This window comes from Sciurus vulgaris (assembly GCF_902686455.1).
Source record: "Sciurus vulgaris genome assembly, chromosome: 13".
In the NCBI taxonomy this organism is placed as follows: domain Eukaryota; kingdom Metazoa; phylum Chordata; class Mammalia; order Rodentia; family Sciuridae; genus Sciurus; species Sciurus vulgaris.
The window spans coordinates 62,916,372-62,930,283 of record NC_136474.1 but is presented as its reverse complement, the minus strand read 5'-3'; the positions used below and the strand labels follow the sequence as shown (position 1 = coordinate 62,930,283).

The 13,912-nt window shown below is 47.6% G+C and overlaps 1 protein-coding gene across 45 annotated transcripts in view; it reads left to right on the top strand.

Moving 5' to 3' along the window:
- Positions 1-1,326: 1,326 nt before the first annotated feature.
- Positions 1,327-13,912, top strand: part of CELF4 (CUGBP Elav-like family member 4) — a gene marked incomplete at its 3' end in the record, with an annotated part of 292,274 nt that continues 279,688 nt past the window's right edge. For 9 of the 45 annotated variants that reach the window (XM_079108546.1, XM_079108554.1, XM_079108552.1 and 6 more), the window contains exon 1: positions 1,350-2,187. In XM_079108546.1, coding sequence (XP_078964672.1) covers positions 1,902-2,187 — 286 coding nt within the window. In that variant the 5' untranslated portion in view covers positions 1,350-1,901. Of the gene's footprint in view, positions 2,188-13,912 lie in introns of all 45 variants that reach the window. The other 36 variants (XM_079108540.1, XM_079108569.1, XM_079108557.1 and 33 more) reach the window with 14 other exon arrangements.

Genomic DNA, 13,912 nt, shown 5'->3' with positions numbered 1-13,912 from the left:
TGCAGGTAAACACCATTAAAATGAAAATCTGCTGCCCCAGCCAAGTTCATCACCAGTCTTCGCCCCCAGAGGCGGGGCTGCTCCGCCCGGCTTCCGCGCCTGCCACTCCCTCTCTCGCGCAGCGGGTGTTCCAGCCCCAGTGGGCTTCGTGGGGAGTCCAGCGGGAAACTGGCAGGGCAGCCGAACTCTTGGCTTTATCCCACAGACGCGACTCCCTGCCTCGCACCTCTGGAGCCGGAGGTGCTGCAAACGAAACCCGCAGGGGCAGCGCACGCCGCGAGAGTCAGAGTCCGGCTGTAGCCCGGTTAGACATACAGCGGCTTTATTTCTTTGATGGTGAGTTAAGAAAAAAAAAAAATTTTTTTTTTTTCCCAATTTGAACCAGTAAAGCAAACGAGGGCAAAAATCAAGTCGGTCCCCCGCGCTGGCTCACCGGCCACCGCGCCCAGCGCCTTCCTCGCTCCTTGGCGGGCGAGCGGGCTGGGGCGCTCCACTCTTATCTTCCTCCCACCAGCTGCTGGCTCAACCGGCCGCTGCTCTCCGGGACTGGGGAAGGCGTCCGGGACCGAAACACCCACCTCCCGCCTTCTGTGGCGGGCCGGGGCGGAGGACGGACCTAGAATCTTTACTCCCCGCACCCCTGGCTCGGCCCGACTGCTCCCCAGCCCCATCCTTCCTGGTGGCTCTAGTGGCGGTAGCTACCAGGTGAGAGGGAGAAGATTTGGGGTTGCTCTGGAAGGCTAGGGATGCGAGAAGGAAAAAAAAGCCGAGATAGACACAGACAGGGAGAAACAGGGAGAGAGAGCGCGCGAGAGAGCTCTTGTCTACAGATTTATCCACATAATATATATTTATGTAGCTTTTTTTCTCTCGACACTGATCAATGCGCACTCGGATCGCTGGGCGGACTCCCTCCAAGCCAGCTCGCTTTTTCTAGTCTAAATAAATAAATAAATGAAGCCAGATGGGAGAAAAAAGCGCCCATTCCACCTCCGCCGCCGCCTTCGCCGCCGCCCCGCCCGCCATCCATGCCTTCGCTTCGCCCGCCTGTCGCCCTAATAGAGCGCAGCTCGGTGGATAACTCCCCCCTACATACCCACACGAAAATGAAAATCAATGTTTTTAAAATAGAAAAAGTTGCACCTGCTGCTATTACAAAAAGAAGCCTCAAAAGGCAAAGAGAAGAGGCCGGCAGCCTGGTTCCTAACAGGCACCCGCTGCCTGCGGCCGCCGGGCCCGGAATCTCAGCGCCTCCCGAAGAGCCATGCGCCTGGCGCTATTTATAGCCGGGGGCCGTCTCGGACTGTACCACCGCGGCTCGGCGGGGCTGCCGACAGGGGAGGCGCGGCAAGGCCGGCGCCGCCCCATGCCGCCCTGCCCCCGGCCGCCGCCCGCCGTGGTGCCGGCTCCCCCCAAGCAGCGCGCCCACTCCCGGCCCCCCGCGCTCCCCTCCTCCGCGCGCGCACACTCGCCGCCCCCACCCCTGGTCTGGCTAGGAACTTGAACCGGTCCAGCCTGTTTAAACGGAAAGGACAGTGATCCTGTCTGTTCAATGTAAAAAAGAAAAAAAAAAAAAAAAAAGAAGAAGAAGAAGAAGAAGCAGAAGAAGAAGAAAAAGAAGAAAGAAAAAATCAGATCAGACCGAGAAAACGAGAGAGAGAGAGAGAAGAGAGGGAGGGAGAGAGAGAGGGAGGGGAGAGGAGAGAGAGCGCGAGCGAGAGAAGAGAGGAGAAAGAGAGAGAGAGAGCAGAGAACGAGAGGAGAGCGAGGTGTAGAGAAACCGAGGGGGAGAGAACCCGAGTGTGTGTATGCGTGTGCGTGTGTGAGCGCGAGCGAGCGAGTGAGGGAGAGGAGCGAGAGAGTGCGAGCGAGAAAGAATAAAAGGAAAGAAGATTTTCTCTATGTATATAAAGATGGCCACGTTAGCAAACGGACAGGCTGACAACGCGAGCCTCAGTACCAACGGGCTCGGCAGCAGCCCGGGCAGCGCCGGGCACATGAACGGATTAAACCACAGCCCGGGGAACCCGTCGACCATTCCCATGAAGGACCACGATGCCATCAAGCTGTTCATTGGGCAGATCCCCCGAAACCTGGATGAGAAGGACCTCAAGCCCCTCTTCGAGGAGTTCGGCAAGATCTACGAGCTTACGGTTCTGAAGGACAGGTTCACAGGCATGCACAAAGGTGAGTGCACCTTTCCCTCCCAACTTTGCCAGGGAGAAGGAGCGGACGGGCGGCCGATCGGCCGGCGACTGACGAGCGGGAGATGGGCGAGAGGGAGCCGCGGGCGGGCGCCGAGGAGGGAGGCGCTCGGGTAGCGGAGACCAGAGCTGGGGTGCGTGGGGAGCTGCTCGCTGGGGCAAAGCTGGGTTTTGGGCGAGAAGCTGATAGGAGCTGTGCCATGGGGAGAGCAGCGGGCGCAGAAGATGAAGAGAAAGAGAGGCTGGAGGGGGAAATGGGGCTTGGGTTTTTGAGTAAAGCGACTTGAAAGATTGGGATGGGGACTGCTGCACCGGGCGAGACCAGGACGCTGAGCGGACTGGCTGGCGCTCGGCGGGCCGGGGACCTAGGGTGCTGTCCATCGCCGTGGTGCTGAAAATACTACAGGAGATGGTCTCCTCATTCTCCGCTCTGGGCCAGAGTAGCAGGAGCAGAGCCGTCTAAAAGGGAGAGAGGTGACAAATTCAAAGAGATATTTTTATTTTGCCATCAATTTAACAGTAAACTCTCCATATCGAGCTGTGTGCCTCAGTAATCCGGTTGTTGTGTGAGTGGTGGTGTGGAGAGTAGGGGGAAGGTGATAGCTTTAATGTTTGAAGGAAGGAGTAATAAAACCTAAGGCAAGAATTAGCAAGGACCCTGTCATCCCCTGGGTGGAGTGGGGGTCTTGGAAACCTGTATAGTCCCTTTCTCAGGAAAGCTGGGCTTTGGGGAAAAATCGTATGTGTGCAAGATATGTCTTTTGAAGGGTGCACCCGAATTTATCCCAAACTCACCATGCAGAGAGCTTTATAGTATGTTATTGCTCCCTTGAAGCAATTATTGCTAGTGAGTGCTTGGGGGAGGGGAGACAAAATAATCAAAGAATTAAAACCTAACAACTTTTTAGGAAAGTGGTCATGGGAATTGTCTGCAGTCTGCCTGTTTTCTCCTTGTTTTATTATCTTTAAGGCAGAGCCCCAAATGTGTTCAGTTGTAGAATGTGTGTGGGTGGCTGGTGGGTGACGAAATTAGCCCAGTGCTCCGCTCCCTAACAGTAATGTATAGGATGTGCAGCGGGGATTAATCGGTGCTGGAGCTGTGTGGGCAAGTTAAATGCTTTCTGAGAGAGATTGATCGCCAGGCAGGGAAGGAGCACGGGGCTAAGGAAGTTGTAGGGGATGTGTATGGATGTTCCGTTTTTAATAAACAGTAGTGTGGAGAACCACTGAAGATGCTGTGTTAGAGATGGTGGTTTCAAAGATGAAAACACACACGTACACCCACCCCCACATAGAGAGCAGCCTCATCCTTGGCCACAAATGGGCTCTGAACAGAGCTGATCCTCTAGCACATTAGGTGCAGGGCGCAAAGCTGTCTGGCTCTCTAAGCAGCAGCGGGTTTTCACTACCACAACCACCCTCCTTCTCCAGCCCTCCCTTCATCCGAATACTAAACAGAGCTCCAAACTCTTCATAGTTGGAGTCCCAGAGAGCAGTTTTTATTGGCTTTAGCATCTTCCAGCTTGCCTGCTGAGGAGTAAATCTTAAAGTTAATGGCATGTTGAGTAGCACAAAAACACAGCAGAATGGAAATATACTGGGTTTGTTGGGGTGGGGTGATGGTGGGGGCTGTAATGGAAAGAGAAACCAACCTTTATCCAATATGGAGAAAATGCTTGTCTGTTCAGAAGACAGATTGAAAAGGTGGAGTGGGGAGGCATCTTTGAAATAATAGTCAAAGAAAAAAAAAAAAAAACACTTTCCCCTCCCTCTCAAGTGAATCGTATCTTTGTAGTTTTTCCCTTTCCAATCAAGCTCCCTAGAAGCTAATCAAGGTTTGTATCAAATCTTTGTCATTCTAATACACTCCCAATTTTTAAAATAGTAATAATAAAAATTTTAATAGCATAGATAGGAAAGTCTCCTGCCCGTCTTAACGATCAGTTCTTGTGGTAATTTAAGATTTCAAACTTGAAAATATTTAGAACCCACTAGAGGCAAAAGACAGTTGTGAGGATCTGGGTGTCCTGTGGGATCTGGATTGGAGCACTTCATATGCTTCTGTATTTCAAATGAAATAAACTTTAACAGTATTTCTTGGTTTCTTCCCAACAATCGCTTGCTGATATTACTTTGTTTCTGATGTAAGGAGGACTCTCTGGTATTATAATAAAGAAGCAGAATTTTTATCATTTGTATCAGGGAGATAGAGAAGGTTGTTATATGTATATATCATATACATAACTATATGTATGTATCTATAAATAGATATGTGTATGATATATATACATATATCATATATACATATATATATAATCCGCCAGAATTCTTAGGACAAGGAAAACTTCATTTTCTAAATAATTCTTCTCCCAAACTGTCTCAGTCAGTGACAGGCAGGCCCGTTGGCTTCAGCACACTGGGTGCTTCGTTGTCGCAGCTCACCCGTCAGAGCCTGAGCATGTATCTTTCCCTATGAAACTTCCTGCCTTTCCATACCTTTGATTTTTCGAGTGGAGGTTGGGGCACAATGTCCCTAGCAGTGCCTGAAAGCTCCCGGAGAGCTGAATAAATGAGACTGTTTCCAAGGGCTGGTTTATTCAGTCCTAGTAGAGTTTGAACTCCTCCTTCAGTGATGCAGCCTGATTTATTATCTAATCCTTTATAAAATAAGTCTCTGGCCACCTTAAAAAATTACATGCTTGCCATTGGTGATTAATTACTGTTAAGTCAAAAAGCACGATGAGGTTTGAAGAATGAGGATTGCATTTGGCTTCTAGATTTTCCCCATTTGTACATTGACAACGTGAGTGTAGGGTAGAATCATGCCTTTGTTAAGCCTGGTTTCAGGGCATGTTTGTGGCTCTTGCTCTCTCCTTCTTGAATGCCTAACTTCTAATGAATCATACTGGGTTAAAATTGAGAGATGTAACAGAGTACTAGCCTCTAGCATGGATGGTATGTGCATGTTATTGGTTTTTAAAAGCAGTAAAAACTAAATGAAATGCATGAGATTTCAGGTGGGTATCCATTTGTTGGGCACCTGCCATTTCAGGTAACTAAAAAGGAAGGAGTTCTAAGGGTTAATGGAATACCTGCCATGCGTAGAGTGCACCTTAAAAGGCAATTACTCCAGTCAAATTGGGAGTCTGTGGAGGAGGGAGTAGGTGGGTGTTGTGGAGAAAACCCAGCCATGTCTGAGAAAGGCTGTTGGGCCGGGAAGTAGCAAATAGCAGCTCTGGACCAGGGTAATTACTGTAAAGGTGTATTTACCCCCTGGAGACCAGCAAGCAAATGAGGGGAGGGGGATCTGGGTGCTTGACAGAGACAGAAAGGAAGGAAAAAAGCCCCAACTCAAAATTCAAAGAAACAACACCTAAGGAAGAAAAGCCACTTTAATGCAAACTCTCCGGTTAACTCAGTCTTCTTTTCTCCCCTATTGGACGCACTTTTGAAAAGATTGTTTTTCTGGGCTGCAAAGAGAAAGACATTTTACTATTGATTAAAGAAGAGCGAGGCAAATTCCCTGGGTAGCAGCAGAAATGAGCTGAGGACCAATTTTGCCCCTTTTCGTAGAATTTTTCTTCCTTGGAGAAGGGAACAGATCACCCATTAGTGTACTTCTCCTCTTCTCTCATTTTTAATTTACTTCTCTGTTCTTCTTTTTATTTCCTGGAGAATAAACAGAGGCAGTGACCAAAGATACATATATACAAATACACATACCCATGCACACACACACACACACACACACACACATGCACGCATACACCGTGGATCACACATGAATAAGCCGGCAATCCATTCATAACTTTGGTCCTGTCTAGCAGGATAGAAAGCAGCAAAGACTGAGTTACTGGGAGACATAAAGACTAGTGCTCTCTGGATAGCCATATTATAATGCATTATCTTTGAAGTCATTTAAGTCCAATTTAAGTGGTATTTAGTATAATATTTATGAATTAATGTAATATAAACATAGGGCTGTCCCCAAAGGTTTAAACAGCCTTTACTACTGATGTGTGCTTGTTCCCAGAGCCTGCGATGCATTTTAATCTAAACAGCCAAGTCCCTATCATAGTCCCTCCTGTTATCCGTTCAGAGCAGATCTGTGCCTGGGTAACTACTCTGCTTTGAGATTTCCCCCACTTCATGGAGGAAAATGTACTCTACTGATAGTCCTGGCACGGCGGGGGTTCCCAACCCAGGAGCCTAGCTGCAGGGATATCAGCCCCTCGGACTTTCACACTACATCCAGAAGGAGGGTGGAGACAGAGTAAAGGAACCTTCTGTTGGATTTAGCTCCGGAAAGTGTATTATTTTCAGATATGCTCACCGTCAGCTGCACAAGCTCCTATTTCAACTGTACCTGAGTAGGAAGTGCCTGAAGCCCCTTGATTTGGGGTGTGACTGAGAGAAAGAGGAAAGACAAGGGGTATGATTATGTTTTGGTGATTTGTGACCATCTTCATAAAATTACATTTTATGTTTGCATTTAAAATGCAACAATTTTCAGAAAATTGCATTTCCACCTCTCGACTTTAGCCGAGGTAGCTCATAGGTGAATTAAAACCATGAGACTGTATCTGATTTCTGTTTTCCAATGAGTCTAAGAGTGAAGTTGAAGTATCAGCACAGGCATCAGCTCAAATAAGATGAACTTTTTCTTAATTACTTTGGAAAATAAAAAGTCAGTTTTGTACAAGGAAAGAGACTAACCAAATGACTGGTTACACACCTATAGTTTTTAAAAGAATGATTTGCATTGCCAGAGATAGGAAAAATAGAATAGCCAGCATATGAAAACAAGCAAAACACTTTCAAAAAATAAGTTTTACCAAATAAAATGATCAGTAGCAATCATTGCAATACTAAAGTATATCAGAGCAACAGCCACCATTAAAAAAAAAAAAAACTCCAAATTCCAGATGTTGATGTGTTCTATTTAAAAGAAAAGAAAAAATTATTAGGAAATTATCGGTTTATTTAAGAGAATGATGGATATTTTTATTTGTGCATAATTTTATTTATCTTCAAAACAGACTTTCTTAGAATCAACACAACAGAAATAAATTAGCAGGCACCTGTGCACTTATATGTATTCGTGTACAAACATGACTAAGTACATCCCACACATGCGAAAGCCAGAGCTGGCCTAGATTTCACTGTAATTCAACAGAGAAATATTAACACTTTTGACCTCCACTCTTAGGCTGAAAGAAGCCCCTTGGCATACTGTCTCCCTCCATCACCTGTTCCGGTTGACTGGATGTTTGTGGCTTCTGGGACACAAAGCAAAATAAAACAAAAACAAAAGCTTTTCTTGAATGAACTCATAGCTTGAAAAGAACCCAAAGGAAAGCAGTTACAAAATTGTATGCCATTGCTGTACCCCGACACACAGTCATATTGTAAATTGCTCAGAGTTCTTTCAAAGAACTGTTCCGTGGGGACATTCCTAATGCCCGGTGACCTCAACACTCCAGCAACTTGCTCATGGCACTCATCACTAATATTAGTACCATTGTCCTCATGATTATAGCTTATAGACCAGGAGGGAGAGGGGCTGCCAGGTGAGAGAATAGCTGAGGACACCACCTCATTGGTTGAGAAAAGAGCTGGTCCCAACTTTGCCTGAGATGAATTTGAGGAAAACACTGCAGAGTTCACATCTTCCACATCATCAAGAAATGGTTAGTTTCCAAGTTGACCGAGAAGGGATTTCGGCAGAAGAGGACATAGGGTGAACTGCCTGTAGAGGAAAGGGAGATGTAACAGAAAATGAGGCCCAACCTCACAGGCAGGAAAACTGAAAGTTGTAGGGTCCACATGCCAGCAGGAAGTTGGATGTGCTGATTGGCAGTGGCTGAAACTGCAGCAGCTCCTGAACTTGGAAGGGAAATCCCAAGTGACATGCAGAGAGAAGAGGTAGAGAGTGTAAAAACCAGTGTGTCTGTGCGTACCAGAGGGTGGAGGGTGGGTGTTGGTGTAAGTGTGTGTGTGGGTGGGTGGGTGTTGGTGTAAGTGTGTGTGTAGGTGGGTGGGTGTTGGTGTAAGTGTGTGTGTGAGAGAGAGAGAGTGTGTGTGTGTGTATGTGTGCATGCATGCACTTGTGCATATAAGTGCACAGGGAAGAGATGAATGCAAATGGTGTGAAGATGATGTTAGGGGCAGTTTTATTGTTGCAAGGTGATATGCAGAATCAGGGAGAAGTATGAGGGAGGAAGGGAGAATCTGGAGGGAAGGACACTGTCCACAATTTTACATACATTTTCCAGCTTGGTACTCGTGGCTGGGGTTTGTCAACGGTCCAAGTAACAGTGTGGAGGTGTGCTCTTTTTTATCTGCCTGATTTTCCTACCCAGCCATCCAGGTTTGGGAGAGAATCTTGTCCTCATCCCCCACCCATTACCCTTTGAAGTCTGGCCTGCTTTTTCTCACCCATTGACTCATTTTAGAAATGACCTTCCATCTGGAATCTGAGTGGCCAACTACAGAGCCCAGCTCTCTGCAGGGCTAACTTTCACCACCCACTGCCTCCCTACCCCACTCACCAGCCCCTAGCATCACAGCCTATTTTCCTTGCAGTGTTTTCTCACACACACACACACACACACACACACACAGGACTTGACAGGCTCAGTCAAGACAGGTTCCAGCAGAGTGCTGCATTTTCCCTAAACACAAGCAGGGTGTGGCAGACACACAGCCACACTCCTTTTGGGCTCTCTATAATAAGAGAAACACACTTACCCCCTTTATTTCTGTCTTTTCTAAGACCTTTAAATACACAGCCTCTCCAAGAATCACAAGAAAGCATTCTATGCCACCCAAAGAGCCTAGGGGACTGAACTAAAGCCTTCCTTCCAACTTAGCTGAGGTCCCTTTTATCATCACTTCTCCTTCTTTTCTTTGCCAAAAAAGATGCCCACCAAAACACAAGAGTGGGGCCTGAAGAAGGAGGGAAATGTTCCAGTTGGTCACATAAAGGTGCAGTTAAAGGTGCTAAGGCAGAAAGACAATTTACAGGGATAAAAAAGGCGGCAGAGGGATTCCCTGAGTTGATGTACTCGCCCTTAGAGCTTCCTCCACTTCCACCCATCAAGTTCCCAGAGGCCCTTGGGTGGGTAGAAAACCCGAGCCATGGGACTGCCCACAGGAACCAGCAAGGCTGTCAGTGGGAAGGGCCATGGGTAATTGCCCTGATTTCTGAGTCTCTCAAGAGTAGAAGAAGATGATTTTGGGATTATGCATTCGCAGTTTCTCCCCTTCCACTTGCTCCACATTTGGTTTCTCTTATCCTTCCTTGTATCTCCCCTCCAGCAGGAGCTGACTGAGGCTCTCAAACAGAGCATTCCCAGCAGTCCAACTCAGGAACAAAATCTATGTGGCCATCTGCAAGATGTAAATAAATGGGTGCCTTCATAGAGACAGACATAGTCCTGGTTCTGTGAGGACAGAACAGCCAAAAATATTGATCAAACTCAGGAGAAAAAAAAATTGATAATGAACTGGCCTCCAACAAGAGTTTAATTGACAGAGACTTCCAAAGCCGGCTGTAGACAGTGCATAAACTGACCACGATTTTACTTTACTGCAGTACATTCTGCTTTAATTAATTATCACCTTTGTTAAAAGTAGCTACAGATCAACAGTTTCTATATACTTAATAATATTAACAAAACCCCTGATACCTTAGGCTATGCCACAGCTGGCCAGTGAGACCACCAAGTTTCTTGTTTTCTTTCCTCTTGGCTGTTGACTTCCTTCTCTTTGTTAAAGACCGATTGTTGTTGCCGCATAGCTGCCCTGTCCTAGGACCAGGATTATAAGCTGCATAGTCTGCTGAGGGCAGGCGACTGCCATTCAGCATCTATTTCTAAAATAACAAAATTAAGACGTGGTCCACCTTAGAATCTATCTGATGGAAATGGGGATTGTGTCAATAGAAGAAAAAAAGAGTTTGGAAATGGGGTTTATAGAGGTGTGTGTGTGTGTGTGTGTGTGTGTGTGTGTGTGTGAGTGTGTACATGCACCAGGGACTTTGTGCACATCCACATAAATATTATGGGATCGATACATTTCCCATCTGCTGCCCACACCTCTTAACTTCTCCCTCCCGTCTCCTGAGCACCTGTGCCACCATCGTATTTCATGCTGAGAAATGCACGCAGCTGAAGCATGCATAGATGATGCTGTATTGAACCAAGTTGTTGTTTGGATTCAGTTGTGAAGTCTTCTTGCCCATTGAAGGACCGTTTGCCTGGGCTATGAGGTACCTAGAGAACATACTTCTCAAGATATGATGGAAACTTCACTCCCTGGAGTCCCCCAAACCTACAAACTGACAGGTGACTTACTTGAAAGCAACCCGTGGAGTTGTTCTAGGCAGATTTGAATGCCATACGTGGCTGTTTGTTCATTATTCTAATTTAATGATGCAGTCACACCTAATTAATCCATGTCTGGTTTATTCATACACTATGTCTGAGGATCCAAAAGATCTCTCTAGCTAGCCAGCTTCCCTTCACAGGGACAAGCAAGGGAGCACACCCGACAAGTGAGCACGTCTGGGTTCAAATGGGATAGGATCATTGTAGAACCAGCCAATAGAGGCACGGTCCCTGATGCCCCTGTCTGCAGATAGGCATGATAGCAGCCACAGAGATACATAGCAATGAGCTCCGTGTGCCTGTGTGCACACACATAAGGAGCACACAAGCATGCCTTCTGCCACAGAATTCCACAAGCACACTCCCTTCTCATAGGCAGCACAGCACACCCCACCATGCAATCAGCAAAGCCTGGTGGCATGTCAAGCATCATTTTGGGAGAACTTTTGGTGCAGACAGTCGAGAAGTTGAGCTGAGCCAACCTCCCTTCTTCTGGCCTTATGAAAGTGGAGTCAGATTAATTGCTGACAGTACACACACAGATAAAGAGACTGAGGCTGGGAGTAGCCTGCCTCCCAAGTCCAGCCTGTAGCATGGCCTTCAGTGAACCTTCCAGTGACTGATTCTGGCCAGACAACTCCCAGCAAATGCTGTCTCTTGCCTGGCAGGTAAATTGAGAGAACGAGGCATCAACCTAATAATATCCTTATAAAGCCAAGCCTCCTCCCGCAAGTCCTAGGAGACAAGAGGCATCCAAAGATCAAACACTACATCACAGTGTATTTGTAGGAATTCTCTGATTCTGCTACCTCCCTATAATGCTCTAATTGACTATTTGATCAGCTCTAAAAGGGCCGGTGTTCAAGATAGACTTATTCACACACACTCATACACACACTTATATACACACAGGTACATATGACCAAAACCGCATGCACACACACATACACTCACTCGCCACAAAAATACATGCACACAAACATTCTCTTGCACACTACATGCCATTGTGTTCATACCAGCTCATCCAACATGGGTAGATTTTCACAGGAGATGCTTGAAGGTGAGTGGAAAGCACACACCTAAGATTGTACACATCCTTCCAGTAATGTGCTTATCAATACCTTTTAAAGAAATGTGACAGGCAGCCCAAAGTGATTCAGTTGTGTGGACAAAGGTTAGCATATAGATATCCATTATTAATAATATCAATATCTTGGTTGACCAATATGACCAGAAACTGTATCATGTCGCTGCTGATGGGCGAGGCTAGGAGGACTCCGCAGCGATAGCAGGAAATTACGCCCATGTAAAATTAATCATATTGACTGGTTCTAAGAATATACGGGGAGGCAACGATGTTGGGAGTGGTTGCATGGTAGAAGAGGGGACCTTGTCCCCAGGGGCTTCATGAGCTCCTAGGAGGAGACATCGGGGATGGAGATGTCCTGTGTGACCAGTAAGAACACTCTCCCTCATCAGGCCTCTGCTTTCCAGCAGGGTGAGGTGGAGGAGAGGTGTTCTCTGAACAGGAAAAGAAAGAAATCGGATCCCCTAACCATTATCCATCCACCTTATCTATATCTTTCTGTCAAATCAATACTTGGCTTGGCTTGGTCTCACCGGATGAGACACGGAGAGCATCCTTGCCCCTGCTGTGGGAAGAGGTCTATCTCCAAGGGAGTGGTGAGAGCAATGTCCCTGTTTACATGGTAGGATAGTGGCCCTGGGAGATGTCATTGTGAACTTTGCAGATTGGGTGTCCCAGAAAGAAATGCACCTAATCAGATCACCATGATTGCATTCTTGGGACCAGAGCCTCAGGCTTCTGTTCAGTCAGCATTGTTCTGGCCTTTGGATAACTGCTTCTCACTGAGGCTCACCTCTCATCGTAGTGATTCCAGTGAGAAGGAAAGGGAAGGCTATGTTTCCTTTTCCTTGGAAATCCCTTGGGGATCGCCCCAATCCCTCATTCCCTTGCCCACTAAAGCCTCAGCTCAGAATGTCCTTAACCCTGTATAATACCTGAAGTCATCTCAGAATGGAAGAGACAACACTCAGGGAGTGTCTCCAGGGACAACCAAATACTCTATAGGCTTTCTGATAATTCCTTTTCTATGTTCCCAGAGTCAGCAAGGCAGCTTGGGGGAGCCTGCTTTAGAGGTCAGGCCCATGATTGGATGATGATAAATACAAGAGGGGTTGCCAGCCCAGAGCGATGGCACTTACCTGTAATCCCAGCCACTCTGGAGGCTGAAGCAGGAGAATCACAAGTTCGAGTCCAATCTCAGCAACTTAGCAAGACTCTGTCTTAAAATTTTTACTTTCTTTTAAAAGGGTTAGGGGGCTGGGGATATAGCTCAGTTGGTAGAGTGCTTGCCTTGCAAGCACAAGGCCCTGGGTTCAATCCCCAGCACCGGGGGAAAAAAAAACATGCCCTAAAAGAGTTAGGGGTGTAGCACTTGCCTAGTGTGTGTTCTGGGTTCCATCCTCCAGGACTGCAAACAGATGAGGAGAGAGGGGATAGCGTTTCGAGGAGCTAGTGGAAAAGCCTTTGCTTGGAAAGGAGGGCAAGAAAACAGATGCCTGTGACTGGGGTGGGAGATGGAGACCTCTTGGGGAAAGGTGCTTCTTTTCCACAAGGAATGGTGCTCTGCTGCAGCAGACAGGCAACATTGGCTCCTCCTCCTGACTTGCTCCTACCCACCCAACCCAGCCACCCAGGGGCAAGACTCCTGGCTGCAAGTTCATTCAGAGTTCTCCCTGGTTCTTGCACCCAGCGAGGAATCAAGCGCCCTGGAAAGTCACTGTCATTCCCTCCCCAGGGCATACTACCCAGTCTCCCTTGCTGAGCCCCAGCCAGTTCCCAGAGCTTGGCTCCCCGCCGGGAGTATGGGGAAGGTGCATTCTGGTGCCAGAGATCCGATCTTCCCCAGAAGTGTCCTGCCCCCTCTCTAGTCACAGGCTTGGATGTAAGTAGTTCCAGGAAGAACAAACGGGAGTGTGGAAGCCCTTTAGACTCTTTCCATACATTGGGGAGGAGCCCCCAAACTGTGTGGGGAGAAGGACTCCTCTCTCCTCTGGCTGTCGCCTGCCCTCTGACGGTGAGAGGAAGAACTTCCAGCGCACCGCCGCGGGCCCCTGAAACCAAACCGCCCTGACCTGCCGCAGTCCAGGCTCCGCCCCAGCTCTGGAGCTGTAGGTCCACACCGGTCCGCACCGACTCCCTCAGGTGAGGGTTGACTGCCCCTGAAACTGGTCCCGGCATCGGTGGGTGACCTGGGACCCTGGGTCAGTTCCCTCACTTGCCAAGTCAGGCCT